The following is a 16,805-nucleotide window of genomic DNA, read 5'->3' as shown; positions in this document are numbered from 1 at the left end:
ATCATCGTTAATCGTCCAGTCGAAGTCACCACTGCAGTTATATAAAGAGGACTTACATATGTATTTATGTTAGAGGGAAGAAATTCATGGCAAATAAATACCAAAACAATTACTACACGCCTCACCTATGATTTAATTTCGTTGCGATTTGAAATTAAAAAATTTAAATTTGCAAATATGCATAATTAAGTCTGCTATCTTATATTATACATATATCGTATTGGTCACCGATGTTCATAATTAAATATTATTAATACTGTTATTATTATTATCGCAATTTTTATTATTATTATTATTATTATTATTATTATTATTATTATTATTATTATTATTATTATTATTATTATTATTATTATTATTATTATTAGTATTAGTATTATTTACTTATATGTTTCTTTGCTTGTGTTGATTAAAATCTACATCAGTATAAGGTATATCGTGGCTTTCTGTTATCGGAGGTGGGGATTATTCTGAATATGATTCGAATCGCTTGCAAGAATTATAGGTTTTGAAATTCTTTATAATTTTACGGTTGGATTGTATGAATATCACGTTACGAATTTCTTATTATCGGGGCGTAAAAATCGTGTCACGTTTCGAAGCGAACGAATGAAAGCCAATACATTTCAGCCAACTAGCGGCCGGCCATATGTATTTCGTTTAATTTGTATGGTGCCGTGGAACTCATGCATTGATCGATCACAAGATTTTTAATAAAGTTAGAATGTTATTTCACATGGCATTGTGAGCAAAGGAAGGTTTATGAAATGTGATGACTGATGGATAGTGAGTAATGAACACTGTGATTCATATAAGAAACATAAGAATATTAATCAAATCTGTGGAAAATGAAAACATTTTATTGAAGAAAACTTTGATATCAGCCTGCAGCAAAATTAAACGAATAAAGCTCCAATGGCGAATAACACATAGACTATATAAAGCACAATTACAGTATATTTCACAAATCGTTAAACATTCATACATAATAATACGAATTGTCGCACATGACGGAAAGGCTCATATTATCATCGTCCTCGGTATATCAATGTTTATTAATTAACGTGTTTCTTAGTTGTTTTTTTTTTTTAGCGAATTTAATAAAGAGTTAATTATAAAAACATTATCATTCCTTTAACATGAAATGAAATGCAAGGACACGAATAGGGACATGATAGGACGATAAAAATGGCTTAAGAAATTTTTCGGCCGACCGCCAGTTCCAGCTAAAAAAATGCTGGTACGTTACAGGTATGTATATCGTATATGAATATGCATTTGTTTGTTTTTATTTTATCATTATTTCTCTTTGTAATACTCGTGTGACACTTGCAAGGAGTTAAAATGATCTCCCTCGTAGAGAACAAAGAATAAATTTTCCTCCAACTTTAGTCCTATTTTCTAGCCGCTATTTTCCAGTCTGGCGTTCCTCACTTTTCCTTGTATTACCATAATAGTCAATCGTATCATATCAATTTGATATTTACTTTGCATCACGACCACATCTTTTAAAGTTCTTCACTACTATTCATGATGATGATGACGATCATCATCATCATTTGCATTTGGTGGCATAATTTCGGAATGTTGATATTACTCTCTAGGTTTATTTGTATGTTTGTTTGTTTCATTTCTTAAAATTTTTTGTCTGGTTTTCTCATCTTTCTTTCATATAAGTATATACCTTATGAAGGTGCAATAAATAAATGATTCTTCTTTTACACTCAGATATACATGGTCGGCTGGCTATCGGGTGCGCTGCTTTTGCTTCGGCTTCTCTTACACATTAATTTTTAAACTTAATATTCTCATACCGTCGTGCTCGCATGATTCTTCTATGCTCTTCCCAAGCGTTGAGTAGATTTATCATATACCTCAATTTGTATGCGCAATTTTATAACAGGGGCGGGAGGGTGTAACGCCCCTGAAACAGCCCACTAGCTAGTAAACCAACTTTCGTATATAAAATACATGTATATATATAAAATATACACATAAAGTATACACCATATGTATATATGTATATCTATCTAATAACCCTAATTTTACTTTTCATTTATCTATTCGAGTCAAAATTCTAGTCTGCGCAAACTATACATGTGTGTGCATGTATACAGGTATACTAGGTAAATAGTCTGGATTGATATCAACGCCATCGATGATGAACGAAATAAAAAATAAGAAACAATAATTCATTTAGAACGATGCAAAGGGTACTCGCATTAGACGTTGTGGAAGTATGACACGCAAGGACCATCCATCAGGCATGGCTTCGTCCCAACGCCCCAATGTTTATAGAGGTTTTGTAAGTCAGTCGAGATTGAGTAGTAAGTTTGTAGAGTCCCTAATGATATTAAACCGTGGATAGGTCGATGTTTGAAATGTAGTGGACAGAGCAATATATAATTATTAATAATTCGTTATTTATATAATGCGATGAACAATCGTGTAACTTACATTATTAGAATATTCATCGTGTCAATGTCCAGCGCATTCAAACTGACATCACCAACGGTATATATGTATCTATAGGTTTGTATTCATGTATCTATATCATCATCTTCATCATCTATTGTATATATTTCAGTTAGTTGATTAATTAATTAAACAAGTAATTAATTAATTTGTAATATATGTTTCAGATTTAGGTATACTTTAATACAATTATCATCAAGTTCTCCACATCTGTTCACTGTTATCTCTGTGTAAAAAGTGTAACTATAATGCTAATAATATAATAATAATTATAATAATAATAATAATTAATAATAATTAATCATTTGCACGAGGCAATAGTTCTGTTTGGCCGGCGCGTAATCGCAGCCACTCTGACCCCCCGTTCCCCTCACCTATACCCCTCATCTCGTGTGATCTTGTTATTTCTTTTTTTTTAAGCTTTTTATTTCATTTCATTCTTTCTTAAATTTTTGTTCTCGCCCTTTCCACCAGCTCTTTTGCCATTCTTGTCCACCAAAAACTCTGTGATGTCACATCCAAATGCCTTGATGATATTTTCCACCCTCCAGTCGAAACTTGTGAGGCTGCTAGTACAAAGTGTTGGTTGGTTTTTCGTTTGTTAATTATTCGTTGATGGGGGGATAGGTGTGTAGTTCTTTTTTTGTTTTTTTTTCTTAAATGATGTTAAAATAGCAACTGAATGTTGACAAGATAACGTTTGGATTAGCGGTTGGCGTTCTTTAGCTGATTGGAGAGCCAATCGAGACCTTCATATAATCCATCTCCACTTGTGGCACACGTTGCTTGGATATACCAGTTACGATTACGCAACGAATGAAGACCCAATTTATCGGTGATTTCTGCCGCGTTCATTGCATTCGGGAGGTCCTGAAATTTTCGGTTGTTGCCGCTTATTCGAATTTAACAATACACACCGACGATACAAGGCATTCGAACTGAATGGGTTCTCATATGTTTTGCTATTATTAACGAACATACAGATAATTCTGCTTACTTGTTTGTTAGCGAATATAAGTAATACCGCATCCCTGAGTTCATCTTCCGCCAGCATTCGCATCAGCTCCTCACGAGCTTCTCCAATACGTTCTCTGTCATTACTGTCGACTACGAATATTAATCCCTAAATTGGTAAAAATTGTTCATCATTAACACTTCTTCCTCAATGTTGATGAATGATACAAAAAAGCCTCGATAAAATTATAAACGATTTTTTCTAGTACACAGTTGCAGTGGTATTTAGGTGCACAGTGACATTGAGATAGACGAAAATATAATTGCAAGAACACCATCACTTACTCAAGTTGAAACTGAATTCAAATCAAATTCGAAAACTCCAAAGTAAAGATTTACCTGTGTATTTTGGAAGTAATGTCGCCAGAGCGGTCTAATTTTGTCTTGGCCACCGACATCCCACACCGTAAAGCTAATATTCTTATATTCAACTGTCTCTACATTGAAGCCTGTGAAAGAAAAGAGTTTATTTTGAAGGCAAGTTTGATCGTCAACAGAGGCGCAATTTTGAATGTTAATTCTTAAATTTATTCAAATGATAATGAGTAATCATAAGTCTTAGTAACTATTGTGGTATCATAACATCATGCATGAAAATATGGATCAATTTTTTAGGGTAACAACATATTTCTATCATTAAATTTTGTGTTCACCTTTGAAGAAATCCAAGAAATATGGGATTGAATATTGGTGCACAAAAGTATAATTTTGGGGGATGCTCGATATCAAAATCAGCTGGAATAATGGTCGCAACAATAATGTTTGACCATTAAAATAAGATAATAGCTCAACATTTGGTCAATGTTCATAGAAATAATCTTGAGTTACTCAATGACTTTTTGACAATTAATTCTTTCTCTTTTGTCCACAGATACAAAGCAAGTTCAGACAGATTTGAAAATGTGTCAATCATACGGAGCATAATATCAAACATTAGCAAATTAATTCATTGAAGTTCTTCACAATGGTATAAACCATCCAGATAGTTTTCATAATTATTTCAATGAAAAGTAAAGTCTATAAAAAATTCTTTTTCAGAGGATACTTGTGATAAAAATAACAAATTATCTGCAAGTACTGATTCTAATTGTAAGCGGAAAAACGATTCTTGAAATGTTTTTAAGTATCACATGACAAGGTTGAAAGAAATTAAACAATTGCGAAGTAATAGATTGAAATGGCAGCAAAACTCACCTATTGTGGGAATCGTTGTGACAATTTCACCTAATTTCAATTTGTATAGAATAGTAGTTTTACCAGCAGCATCAAGACCAACCATCAAAATTCTCATTTCCTTCTTACCGAAGAGGCCTTTAAATAACGTTCCAAACACGTTCCCCATGGTGAGTGTTGGTTATGTAGGTACCTGAAACAAAGGGAAATATGAGATAACGTTGACGAAATTACTGACACGTCACTAATTTGTAGAAATATTTAATAGCCACGTAGCTAGGCAGCCGATATCCAAACTTGCGAACAACAACGCGAAGTATTTCTTATTGCCCGAGGGTAAAAAAGCGGCGTTTCTCATCTCGGATAGATACACGTACCCACAAATAGTATTCGGAACTCGAGGGCATGACCCAAGATAACCTGACCTTTACATACGCAACGTCACGACGCGTGAGACAAATACAAAGAAATATGCATACTGTTCAAACTTCAGTTTAGATTGGAACAAAAAATCTGTAGAAAAGCCATCCGACGACCACCCATGAGATACCCACGCTGTCGCTATTGATTCTCGTTCGATTTTACTTGATTTATTATATTGGCTTATGAATTCAATCGCTCAAACTTACTTCCACTGTTTTAAAAATAATTATTTCTGCAATTTTTCCGAGATAATCACAACACAGGTGTAGAATTGTTTGAAGAAAACAGAATTTGTTGAGCTTGAGAAGCCACTATGCACACCCGGTTGGTCTGTCACCCTCGACCTACTCCCAAACGAATACCAAAATGTTTCCGGCTCAATTAGGAGTCAACGACAAACCCGAACACGATAACGATTCGTAATACTGGATCATCCCAATAACATCAATTATGTGGATTACTTACGTTTCAGTAAAAAAGATTATTTTCACGAGAAACGATAAAACATTAAACCAATACTCCCGAAAAGTACCGTATGTCAAAATGGCGGACGTGGAAAGGATTCATGCTTCGTGCCACGTATGGGGCTCTAGCTGAGTTCCCATTGGCTTATTTAATCACGTGGCTAAGAAAATCCTATCTAGTCAAGATAATCGCCTACAGATGGATGCTGGCAGGTGTTCACGAAATCATCGATAACAAAAACCGAACTCCCAATGAATTTTAAACACTGTGATTTCAATTTTTATCCTATTATTATATGATTTGGTCAATAAAAGAAATGTACGTACGTAATCAGCGATAAACGCTGTCCTCACAGAAACAGATACTTACAGATTTATCAAGAAAGACACTGAGTCGTTTCAAGCAGCAAGGTCTGTACTCAGTTTCTTATTTTTTTCTCACAAAATTCTGCACTCGTGAGTTTTATAGGGAGCCTACTGGTATGACGTTAACTTTGTGACATTTCAACTCATTTGAAGTGCTTATTGGGTGTCCACGTTGCTTCCTATAGCGTCACAACTTCGGACTGGTAAGACTGAATTCGAAAGGGAAAAATTGTAATTCCAGCAGATTACTCATGTCAGTAAAATCCACGTTAAACCGATGCCACGCATAATACATGATGCAAGTTTTACTAATAATTAAGTTGGATTTCTACTCCTGCATTGCATGCTCGAGGATTGACTTTCATCTCATCCTAATGTAGTACTCAATTGATTCAGCTGATGACGAACAGATGCTATTTTAAGCAATGTTAGGTAAAGTTAGTGAACATCATAGTGGCAATGAAAAATATCTACTAGCTTTGCTACTAGTATCGTGCGTCATTTCTATGGCAAACAGATAAATCTCTGATATAACCTAAGTTTGTTTGTCGTGTGTCAGACCGCGACACTGGTGGAGGCCTACATGCCTTCTTCTCGCCCATGTTTTTGCTCCTTCAGCCAAAAAATTTGTACTGAATTCTTAACTTCTTATGTAGACCCTTTTTAGTGTACGTAAATTGCAATTATTTATATTAGAGCAGGGACTTGCATATGAAATTATTTCAGAATTATTGAGTATGCCTCATTATCCAATATCACCTTTCAAACACAATGATGAGATACAATCTGAATTAAAAAATGATATGCTCAGATTAATTAGCCCTGTGGATGATTCAGATGTTGATGGAGTTCAGGTAATTATTACTTAACATTGGTATGTTTCAGTTTGTTATTCCCCAAAACCTCAAATGACTGAGGGAATCTTGAACCACATTCGTCTCTCTTATGCTGTCTACGTGATCTAAAAATCACATTCAAATTCAGTATCTGAGAATATTAATACGACAATGACTGAGAACTTTTTTCTGAGATGTTTTGTAGATAACTTAACACAGGTATTCATGCTCTATCTAGGTCAGATTAAAAGTCTTGGCTTCATGGCTCTGCAGTACTCCAAAAACGACCACATTCAGGGTTAATACATTATTAACAGATAGCAAGACTGTCTTGCAGCAGATCAAAAAGGAGCAGGTAAATCAAGTCATGCACTTTAGCTGCCAGAATCTTTGCAGTACAATTCCTGTATTCAAAGAAGTCTTAATTCTTGAATCCAAATAAATCAATCAAAGTTGAAAGAGTTTTCAATGAAAGTGTAAATCAATTTTTTTACAGCAGTCCAGGCGTCCATTTGAAATTAAGGTAGTTCCTAAATTTCCTGAATTAATCTCTGTTAGTTGCTGGGATTCTTCCATAGACCTTCATTTACAAAATCGGCACAAAGAAATCATTGTAGACTCAGTATGTGGGACTGCAGTATTAAGGGGTGCTCATGTATTTGCACCAGGTATCATGGGGATTCACCAAGGTAACAAAAAATAGTGTCCTATGTACAACTAACATTCTGCATGAGCAGTTTTGAGTCAAGAGTAGATTTTTGATATGCACGAGACCTCTATCCATAGGTTTAAAGGTTGGAGACAGTGTAAGCGTCTATGCAGATTTGACTGGGGATTGCAAAAAGGGTTACCTTAAACTTTATGAGAACCCTTATAAAGTTTTCCTCGGTAATGGAATTCTTAAAGTAACGAGAGAGGATTTGTTTGGGGCTAAAGTAAAAAATGTCAGGTAGATAAAAATCAAATTAACCAATATCAAGGCATCCACGTTAAAAAAAAAAAATGCTAGTGTTTGCAGCAACTTGATTAGGATCATTCATTTAGTGAATAATATTGCAGTGGGATCGGAGTTTTTATGACGGACATTATTTCAAATGTGCCAAATCTGAGCGATTCTGTATTTCCAAAGGGTTCTGTACTACTCCAGAATCTGCCATCTATGGTTTGCGCTCATGTTTTAAATCCACTACCTGATCAAACCGTTCTAGACATGTGTGCCGCTCCTGGAAACAAAACAACTCATATTGCTGCACTCATGAAAGGCTCGGTATTCATTTTGTCGTGGCTATCTCATACATGTTAATCTCTTGAACAAATGATATCTAAATTAAATAATTCTAGGGAAGCATTGTTGCCTTAGAAAAAATAAGATCCAAAGTAGAGCGAATGAAAATTCAATGTGCAGCATTTTCTGCTCTGAATATCCAGATTTTCTGTTTTGATTCGACAAAAGCACTGGGCAAGACAAATGAAAAATTATTATCTACTGGACCACCATATACCCAGGAATCTTTTGATCGTATTTTACTGGATGTTCCCTGCAGTGCTCTGGGGCAGAGACCACAGCTTATTAACCCAATCACCGTGGCTCAACTTAACTCTTACGTACCTTTGCAAAGAAAGCTATTCTCTGTGGTTAGTAAATTAAAAAAAAAAAAAAATTGAACTTTCAATACCAAAGCCAAAATTGATGATACTCCAAAATATATATTTATACGCTTGCATTAATTTGATACCAATTTACCAAAATTGTTCAAACCTTGAAACATATATTCGTTGCTCAGTTTGATAATAATACACAAAGCTCCATAATAAATGAACATCTTTCAACAGGCTGTCGATCTACTAAAGCCAGGTGGAGTTTTAGTGTACAGTACTTGTACGGTAACAGTTGGCGAGAATGAGGGTATTGTATCTTGGGCATTGAAGTCATTTCCATGTTTAGAATTGGAACCAGTGAGAAAAACGTTGTACTCACTTGGTCTTCCAAACATTGGTACTTCTGGATATAAAGTAGTTGGTTTAAACGCCGAGCAACTGAAATACGTATGCAGATTTGGCCCTGAAAGTGATACAGTAGGCTTTTTCATAGCACGTTTTATTAAAACAAATAGAGAAAAATAAAAATGATTACCAGATGAATCATCTCTAGCTTGTTTCTCTATATGTTCAACTTTTATCCGCCTCTGTCATAAGTCGTCTCATGATCCCAACTTCCACACCCTTCCATGACGCATTTCTCTACATAATTTGGTACAGTTGTAAATATTTCTAAAACTTCATCAGACTTGCCTATATTCCTGTGTAGTAAGAAAGAAAAACAAAAATACACAGTTAAGATTTTTCAAATCTATCAGCATTTGTTCAAGCCATTCATTTTAACTTTTTATTGCTCAATAGTCACTAACGACGGTGAGAAAGTTATTATAGTTTCAAAGGTACCGCCTTGATGAACCGAGCCCTGATCAGGAAGAACAACAAAATCTCCGTTATTCTGTTTTGCCCGAATTCTCAAGATTCGCTTCTCCTCTGATAGAATTTATAAGATTGATAAATACGTTTTTGTTTGTTACTTCAATAATATCAGTGCAGCCCTACATACTTGATACATTTTCAATTGATAACTGAACTTGCTTTGTTTCGCCAATGTAAACAAGTCCAAAATTAATTTGACATGTTGACAGTTTCAGTAATGGTAAATATATCCTCAAGTACAAAGGGAGAACCTGGGGCATCAGTATTTTGCATCATCAACATATTCGTCAAACTTAGCAAGCGAAGATTTTCTAAATGAATTTATTCATCATTACAAAAACCTGATTGCAAGTCCCAATATGTTGAATGAGCAAATTTTTTTCCATATCAATGAATGACGTATCTGTATCTTTGCATTTATGGGATTCCATCGCTTGATAAATGCAATCAGCATCGACAACGCAAATTAGATTCACCTGGATTATCCAAATTTATTAATAAAAATTTGAATAAAAATTATCTAGAAATATTACCTCCACACTGTGTCCAGGAGTAACACATATGCCATCAGATTCTAATGGATTGATTGTAGTCTTGGAAGTACACAAAGTCAGCACTTGAAATGGGTTAGTTGATTGAGCATTAATGAACATTGGCTCTCCAGTGTTGTTATAAAACACATACTTTCGATTTTCTCTGTGGGGAAAAATTTTATCAGGAGAAACAGTAAAGTTTTTCACTTAAAACAGAGAATTACTAGAAGTACGAGTGTTGTGACGAATGAATTTGAAATTATCAAATATACTTCATTTCTTTTTGGGAGCTGGAGGTCAAAATTTGGAAAGTTCTGTCGTCTTCAGTAATCTTGTTGAAAAGTTTTGGTTGAACAATGGTTGCCTCTAACTGTATTTGAGTAGGTGTAAACATGACACCGTCACTGCGTGAAAAGCAATCTGCTTTGTATCTGAAGATTGAATAGCATTTTGTCTTTATACTATAATGAATGCCCACATTCAAACAACTTTTAATATTCATGCTAAATAAACTCATTGATTATACTTGTGCATAGGTGCCACTCGTATAAATCCCTTGAGATAACCACGGATTTCGTTTTCGGAATTCTTGATACCATAGTTAGCAACATTCAAGGTGACGTCTATTGATCTTCTTTCTTTACTTTTCAAAATTATTTCTACTGGTGAGACCTATTATTAAAAACCCCATGAAATTATCTTATTGAAGTTCAGAAATTGTCAGATGGATTCTTGGTACAGTTCTCCATGCAGAGTTTGCTCACTGTAAATACAGAAAAGTCTGGCTCGCCATAATAAGGTGTAATAGCAAGTTCTAAATCAGTTTCTCTCTCGCTAGTTTGGTTGTTCCAACTGACACTGTCTCTTTCACTTTCTGTGATATATTCGATACATTCCATGTTTGGCTCATTAGTCTGCATACTATTTTCCACAACACGCTCATTATACTCGGGTAGAATTTGGTCAGATGATAAATCATCTCCAGACCAGCATTTATAGTAGGTGGGGCAGGACACGCTGAGCAAGGAGTTTTTAAAAAATAACTATCGAGAGATTGAAGATATTCTAATTACCCACTTGATGAAATAAATACATACGTAGCTCGAACTTGGGTATCACTACGATAGCACCAAGATGAGGTATTCGTTGGTAATGAAAACTTTGTAGAAGCACATTCATCGGGGTCTAGTATGCTTTGCTGAGATCGTGAAGTTGTAAAACGGGATCTGGATATTTTTATATCATTGCAAATGTTTGTTAAGTTTGCACCTGTTGTGGCGATTTCATCTGTGAATGGGCTAAGCATTTGCAAGGTGATGTTGAATGGAATCAAATCCTCAGAGAGCTGAGGATTTGTTAGATAAGTATACCAATTTAGGATAATTGGTACACTGCTTGTATTTTCAATTTGGATCTTTCTTGTAACTTTTTCTCTACTACGACTGACTGCTCCAAATCTGGAATAACAAAAAAGTTAAAATAATGATTGCGTTGTAAAGTTTTGATGGAAGTATTTCGACGTTTGATGATTATATCATTTGATGAAATATTCACCTTAACGTGGGTGATTTGTGTCTCCCATATTTGCACATAGGATACGCAACTGGTGATCCAACAACTTGAACACAAACGCCAAAAATGTAATCAGGTAAACCAGGTATGGAAACTGTGATTTCGTCAACGTAAACTCCCCATGTATCAGCATAGACATAAATATCAATGGGTACTGTTTCGTATGCCCGGAGTTTACCATTCATTGGTTCGACCATCATAACTATGCCTTGTCCTGGTGGCTTTATTTTTTCCCAGTAATTATCTATTGAATTTCAAGTATCGTGAATGTATTATAGTATTCTGAAAAAGATTACCCCTGTAAACTGCAAATTTGAATGAGCTTATTTATGGTGTGATACCCAATCTATGTCCCATCGCAGTAGCATAGGTGGCATCAATCAAATCTGTTGGCTTTGCCTCACTGACAATGTCCATTCCACCAAATCGTTTCAAATTAATAGAATAAGTCGATTCAGCTGGAGTCTCATTACGAATCACAAACGTTCTTTTTTCCACTGAGTAATTGGCAGTTTTCAAGGATTAAGATTCTATATCTGAGACGCCACTTACATATTCATATTAGAAGTGAGCATGATTACCTATTTGCAAAGGTAAATCAAGGAATTCAACGGTCAAAGCTTGCATGACAGGAGGCACAATCGTTTCATGATATGGTACAACACTTTGTGGCTTTCCTAGTGAAATAAATTCATCAGGCCTGTCTTTTGTCCAAATAATTCCTTTCAATAAGCTATCCCAGCTTCTCGATGTCAGGGGCTCTATTTTGCTCAACGGAGATTCTGCACCATGGTGGTCGGATTGTTCCTTATTTTTTCCGGATCTGTATTTTGCTTTGCTCATTGAATGCTTCTGCAATGTATCTAATAATTCATTTCGAAGTATAACTCAAATTCAAGCACAGTAATTGTTGAAGCTCACATCATCCGTTTGCTTTGGAGAAGATGAAGTTTCAGAAGGAAGAATTAGGGAAACATTGTCAGCCCCAAGTAGTGCCGAACCTGCAGCAACATTTGCCACTATTTGCCCAGCATCTAGATTAATATTTCTCAATTCCAGTTCTTCCTCGAGATTGGAATTCTCATCAATATTCAAATTCTATAAATTGCATATAAATATACACAACTACTGTTTTTGCACTCAGGAATCATTTTGAACACGTAATTTAAATGCAAAATCTACAACATACATTTAAGGCAAGAGTAGATGAGTGACCATCCTTGTGCCATTCAACACGTACAACAGAATCAACACATGGCGAGATAGTGATACTTGGAGGTGGTAAGAAAAGAAAAGTCACATACAAAGCACTTACAGTGCATTCAACTTTAAGTATTATGGGATCTTGTCCATCCCCAACAAAACATGGAATAAAATAATTATCAAGCTTTCCCTGGAAAAAGTATAAGCCATGCCAGTTGAAATGAGGGAAATTGATGTGTACCAAAAATATCTCACCATATTAATTGGAAAACATATGACTTCAATTATGGCAATCCCATTAGGAGGAATTGAACCCTTTTCAGGATAAAAAGCTATTTTCATTATACATCCATCATTTGCTGGTGGTTTTCCCCACGCGTAAGATACAGGCTTGCAAAGTAAATTCCGCAGTGTCAATCTATGTGTTTGCTTCATCCCAACGTAAGTTGATCTGTAACATATATGAAAAATTTGAAAAATATGCAAGAAACCTAATTGATACAGTTACTGTTGCGTTTTTCAAACATAATACTGTGACGTGAAAGTGTTTTCAATGCTTTTGTCACTTTTCAGAGCATTGTATAGGTATGTGAATTTTGGCACACATATTGCAACCTATCGAGCATCAGAATCGTAGCATTATCTGTTTGATGGCAAATATCCAGTTTTGGCAAAGTTGGCTTATCTCCATCAATCACTAGATCTCCCATTATATCAAGAATTGCAATCTAAACACATTCAAATTATTTTAATTGCAAATGTTTCTCACTTGGTTCACAGAGTTGATACTAGACTCTATCTCCTTAAGTTCATATAATTAACTTTACATTTCTGTCAGCTTTCTGGACTTTGTCACATTCTGTAAGTTCCAATTTACAGATTGATGAATTTTCATCTACTATAGAGCAATCTGGGTGTGAATATTGTACAGCACTTGGTGAACTTGAAAGCAAGCGAGTATCGTTTGAGTTTATTTCTTCAGATTCATGTGACCACCTGTAGTACATCAGATTGTTTTAACTATTGCAGTGATCACACAATATTTAAACTACATGTAATTGTATCAAATATGTTATTTGAACATCAATTTTTTTCAAATTTTAGTTACCTTGTTTCATATTCACTTTTTGCCACAATACTAGAATTTAAAGCTACTTCTTTTGGTATCAAGTCTATTCGGATTTCAATCTCACTGGCTAAAACGTCCACAGTCTTCAATGTGTAATAATAGATTAGTGGCTTTGTTTGGATAAATTTTATTAACTTACAATTGGACAGTTTCTCTTTTTAACGTAGCAGTTTGTGATACGTAAGTTTGAATCCTTTGGTATTGATGCAAGAGGTATGTCTTCAATGTATAATCTGAAACAAGTTTCTATGGCAATGTGTAAAATCTATTCATTTCTCAGTATAATATTTCATCCATACCGTAAATGAATTCGATATTGACCAGGTTCCAAACCTTTCGTTTGGATGATTACTTCGAATGATTGTGAATTGGAATAGAAGGTACCACAATTTGGTTGGATCATTAGATTTTCAATAGGTATCCATTTCCAGGTATTCTGCGAGTTGGATAAATTTTCTATGCATTTTTCCCATCGGTAGCACATTTTCAATCCACTAAATGAATTTCAATGAAATGATGAGTGAAACTTATGATTATTCTTCACTGTTTATATCTCCCAATGCTTAAATAATTATCTACTAGATGACGATTTGGAAAACTAGATCCATGAATAGAAGCTGAGTTGAAATTGACCTTGTATTTGTAACAGAAAAAGTACTCTTGGTAATTTCTTCTGACTCCACAATACCCATATTGAGTTGAAAAGTATTGAATGACTGATCGTCCCACTCAAATGTTTTCTTCGGTATCATTTCCTACATAAAATACTGAATTTGTAAACATATTTGCACATTTGAAAATATGATGGTCAAAGGTAAGGTAACATACATCACTGAAGTGGATGAAATTTGAATCGTATGTAATACCATCACCAATCAGTTCTATCGAGTGAACTCCATGGTTGTCGCAAATTATGTACAATTTATCCACCTATAAAAATTGCTGACTATAATAATCTCAAAAGACTGATGAGAACAGTTGAGAACTTCCATAATTATAGCAAATTCTTTAACCTTCAGAACACACCTTGTAAAGAGCTGAAATTACCTGCATGCCATATGACTCTGGAGAAAAATAAATTTGAAATTCAACACATTCACCATTTTTTAGCTCAAAATATACTGGCCACACAGCAAAAGGTGGTATCAGAATCATGTTGCAATCCACAATATCCTGTGAAAGTAGTATACATACATATCTTTCAATTCCAATGAGTTCAGATTTGCCAAAGAATAATAAAATAACCACAAGTAAATTGGGCAGAGATACAAAGTATACTTGCATCAATATTCATTGTGCACCAATCTATCTCACTCATGACAAAAAACCTTCCGTTGCTACCATTATTAACAAATTTGGTGGACACAAGTATTCCATCGCCCAAAAAACATTTTCCACATTCAAAATGCATTGGATTTAAATTGGTTCGAACAAGTTGTTCTTCAGCCATAGATTGTTTGATTTTTTCACCAGCTTCTGTATGCTGTAAATTTATACATTCAATAGGTAACGATATTTGACACAGTTAAGCAGAGATAAAAACCTGTTCTTTGCGAACTTCGTATTCTCCTTTTCTTCCAAAGATGCTAGATAGAGATGAGTTATACTGGTCGCTACTCATATTGGTGGACTGATTGAATGAAGATGGTCTAGGTATCGTTGTCACAGCTAACTCAATGATATTTGTTTAAATTAGTTTAAGGTAACGCATCCTGCTCAACATAGGTTTCTTAAAAATGGAGAACATACCTCTTAGTGATGGCGGGTCACGATACCCATACATTTTAATGCATAATGTTTTCCCTGATTGTACATTGACTATGAGGAACTCTTCAGGGTCTTCACTGATGTCACATTGGAATAATACTGTTAGTTTAATCTGCATGCCAGGCGCAATCTTCTGAGTTTCAACTGCTCCAGTATCACGAAGTATAGTAAATTTTGAAATGGGAGATCGTGCTTCAATCTTGTATCTCGCCATTGAATTGCTTATATTTGTTATCAGCACAGATTTCTGACAAGCAGTCAAATAATTGGCATTTGTTAAAAAATCATACCTCGTCAATAATGCTGCATATCCACCTTGTATATTTTTTGTTGTTCAAAATTATGAAAAATGAGCTCTTCTGGTTTAGCAACTAGTACAGTTTTTGAATAGTCTGCTCTAATAATGCTTCTTGTGCGACTCGCCATTCCTATTATCGATACCCTATCCTTGATTCTCTTGTTTCTGAAACTTTTTATTATTTTTTGTTAGTATCATCACGATTACATACCAGAATACAATATGCATTGGATAAATAAATAATTACCTTGATTTTTGGTTCGTCGTAGCATTAAATCTACAAACTCGAGACGAGATAGTCGGTAGCAAAGACTCATCTAGTAAGGAATCTTTGCTTTTGTACAACCGTTGCTTCATTTTTAATCTATCTCTTCCATCCAAGCGAAAATCTGTAAAAAATGTGTGAACATATTTAACAACTTGGATAATGACAAGGATTTCCGATCCAAAATAACTCTTAATTGCACTATATATGCTTCTGGAGAAAAACCTGTGATGAGGTCATGCGTAGGAGGTAACATGTCATCAGATTGTAGCAGTGGATAATTTTCTACGGTATTTGGGTGCAGATCAATGTATACTGGGTGACGCTTCAATCGAATAATTTCCATTGCTCTATGATTCAAAGCAATTCTGTGATCTCGACACAAATGGTATCCTCGTGACTCCATTATTTGCATCTCAGCACAGTCTAGGGCTTCAAGGATCCGTCTGTGTTCCATAATATCCTGTATATGAAATCAATATTGGGATTAAACTTAAGGTGGTAAATTATTCGGCTTCATATGAGAACAACTAATAAAACACGAAAAATATATCACAACATTTTGTCATAAATATGACTCAGTTACCGCCTGAATTTGAGCTGCGATTTGACCAAACCATGAACTTTGCTGTCGCGATTTTGAAAGGTTCATAGTCATTGACCAAGCCTCAGTATCCTCTTGAAATGCATCTTGGAATACTTGACGAACCAGACAACCCATTTCTGGTATTGCCGCATTCTGAATACAAGGTATCAGTGGCAAGGGCTCCATGTTGGTACAAAAAATAACCCACTGTCATTGAGTGATGCTA

The 16,805-nt window shown here is 34.9% G+C and overlaps 4 protein-coding genes across 11 annotated transcripts; 1 reads left to right on the top strand and 3 right to left on the bottom strand.

Annotated features, from left to right (window-relative positions):
• Positions 1-838: 838 nt before the first annotated feature.
• Positions 839-6,055, bottom strand: LOC105683444 (ADP-ribosylation factor 1). Of its 3 annotated transcripts, XM_048652703.1 has the most exons (6): positions 5,551-5,569; positions 5,292-5,429; positions 4,684-4,855; positions 3,829-3,938; positions 3,473-3,598; positions 839-3,345 (listed from the first exon to the last, which is right to left on the bottom strand). In XM_048652703.1, the coding sequence occupies exons 3-6, from the start codon at positions 4,829-4,831 to the stop codon at positions 3,181-3,183; spliced, it is 549 nt and encodes a 182-aa protein (XP_048508660.1). In that variant the 5' UTR covers positions 4,832-4,855; positions 5,292-5,429; positions 5,551-5,569; the 3' UTR covers positions 839-3,180. The 3 variants fall into 3 exon arrangements, with proteins under 3 accessions (XP_048508660.1, XP_012251455.1, XP_012251454.1); XM_012396032.3 differs by lacking the exons at positions 5,292-5,429; positions 5,551-5,569 and adding an exon at positions 5,920-6,055; XM_012396031.2 differs by lacking the exon at positions 5,292-5,429 and having other exon boundaries at positions 5,551-5,703.
• Positions 5,942-8,898, top strand: LOC105683443 (tRNA (cytosine(72)-C(5))-methyltransferase NSUN6). 4 transcript variants are annotated; one of them, XM_020850868.2, is made up of 8 exons: positions 5,942-5,960; positions 6,642-6,769; positions 6,990-7,106; positions 7,248-7,440; positions 7,538-7,700; positions 7,811-8,018; positions 8,093-8,386; positions 8,585-8,898. In XM_020850868.2, exons 2-8 carry the CDS (start codon positions 6,653-6,655, stop codon positions 8,873-8,875), a joined length of 1,383 nt encoding a protein of 460 aa, XP_020706527.2. In that variant the 5' UTR covers positions 5,942-5,960; positions 6,642-6,652; the 3' UTR covers positions 8,876-8,898. The 4 variants fall into 4 exon arrangements, with proteins under 4 accessions (XP_020706527.2, XP_012251452.2, XP_048508640.1 ...); XM_012396029.3 differs by lacking the exon at positions 5,942-5,960 and adding an exon at positions 5,986-6,118; XM_048652683.1 differs by lacking the exon at positions 5,942-5,960 and adding an exon at positions 6,206-6,347 and having other exon boundaries at positions 7,251-7,440.
• Positions 8,394-10,469, bottom strand: LOC125500298. 3 transcript variants are annotated; one of them, XR_007277607.1, is made up of 5 exons: positions 10,032-10,469; positions 9,760-9,922; positions 9,568-9,702; positions 8,886-9,051; positions 8,394-8,813 (listed from the first exon to the last, which is right to left on the bottom strand). XR_007277607.1 is itself a non-coding variant. In XM_048652701.1 (5 exons), exons 1-5 carry the CDS (start codon positions 10,291-10,293, stop codon positions 9,346-9,348), a joined length of 597 nt encoding a protein of 198 aa, XP_048508658.1. In that variant the 5' UTR covers positions 10,294-10,469; the 3' UTR covers positions 9,192-9,345. The 3 variants fall into 3 exon arrangements, 2 of the variants coding, with proteins under 2 accessions (XP_048508658.1, XP_048508657.1); XM_048652701.1 differs by lacking the exons at positions 8,394-8,813; positions 8,886-9,051 and adding an exon at positions 9,192-9,477 and having other exon boundaries at positions 10,032-10,190; positions 10,286-10,469; XM_048652700.1 differs by lacking the exons at positions 8,394-8,813; positions 8,886-9,051 and adding an exon at positions 9,192-9,477.
• Positions 10,470-10,808: 339 nt separating this feature from the next.
• Positions 10,809-16,765, bottom strand: LOC105683359. Its single transcript, XM_020850934.2, has 22 exons — positions 16,580-16,765; positions 16,219-16,456; positions 15,976-16,117; positions 15,746-15,899; positions 15,413-15,677; positions 15,207-15,331; positions 14,946-15,146; positions 14,690-14,836; positions 14,492-14,593; positions 14,297-14,418; positions 13,963-14,157; positions 13,803-13,896; positions 13,643-13,746; positions 13,362-13,530; positions 13,150-13,262; positions 12,790-12,985; positions 12,521-12,724; positions 12,253-12,429; positions 11,913-12,183; positions 11,673-11,828; positions 11,314-11,575; positions 10,809-11,216 (listed from the first exon to the last, which is right to left on the bottom strand). The coding sequence occupies exons 1-22, from the start codon at positions 16,763-16,765 to the stop codon at positions 10,829-10,831; spliced, it is 4,011 nt and encodes a 1,336-aa protein (XP_020706593.2). The 3' UTR covers positions 10,809-10,828.
• Positions 16,766-16,805: the final 40 nt, after the last annotated feature.

This window comes from Athalia rosae, chromosome 3 (genome assembly GCF_917208135.1).
Source record: "Athalia rosae chromosome 3, iyAthRosa1.1, whole genome shotgun sequence".
Classification (NCBI taxonomy): Eukaryota; Metazoa; Arthropoda; class Insecta; order Hymenoptera; family Athaliidae; genus Athalia; species Athalia rosae.
This window is presented reverse-complemented; position numbering and strand designations above follow the sequence as displayed.

Coding starts and splice junctions, on each gene's coding strand:
- LOC105683444 (XM_012396032.3), bottom strand. CDS start 4,831: ATGGGGAACGTGTTTGGAACGTTATTTAAAGGCCTCTTCGGTAAGAAG. Junction 3,939..4,683: donor CACAACGATTCCCACAATAG/GTGAGTTTTGCT, acceptor TTTCTTTCACAG/GCTTCAATGTAGAGACAGTT. Junction 3,599..3,828: donor ATTACTTCCAAAATACACAG/GTAAATCTTTAC, acceptor TTACCAATTTAG/GGATTAATATTCGTAGTCGA.
- LOC105683443 (XM_048652682.1), top strand. Junction 7,107..7,247: donor AGCAGATCAAAAAGGAGCAG/GTAAATCAAGTC, acceptor ATTTTTTTACAG/CAGTCCAGGCGTCCATTTGA. Junction 8,019..8,092: donor CTGCACTCATGAAAGGCTCG/GTATTCATTTTG, acceptor AAATAATTCTAG/GGAAGCATTGTTGCCTTAGA.
- LOC125500298 (XM_048652700.1), bottom strand. CDS start 10,276: ATGAGTTTATTTAGCATGAATATTAAAAGTTGTTTGAATGTGGGCATT. Junction 9,703..9,759: donor CTCCTGGACACAGTGTGGAG/GTAATATTTCTA, acceptor TGGATAATCCAG/GTGAATCTAATTTGCGTTGT. Junction 9,478..9,567: donor ATATTGGGACTTGCAATCAG/GTTTTTGTAATG, acceptor CTGATGCCCCAG/GTTCTCCCTTTGTACTTGAG.
- LOC105683359 (XM_020850934.2), bottom strand. CDS start 16,765: ATGGAGCCCTTGCCACTGATACCTTGTATTCAGAATGCGGCAATACCA. Junction 13,263..13,361: donor TCCAGAAAGCTGACAGAAAT/GTAAAGTTAATT, acceptor GAATGTGTTTAG/ATTGCAATTCTTGATATAAT. Junction 11,829..11,912: donor TGATTTACCTTTGCAAATAG/GTAATCATGCTC, acceptor CCAATTACTCAG/TGGAAAAAAGAACGTTTGTG.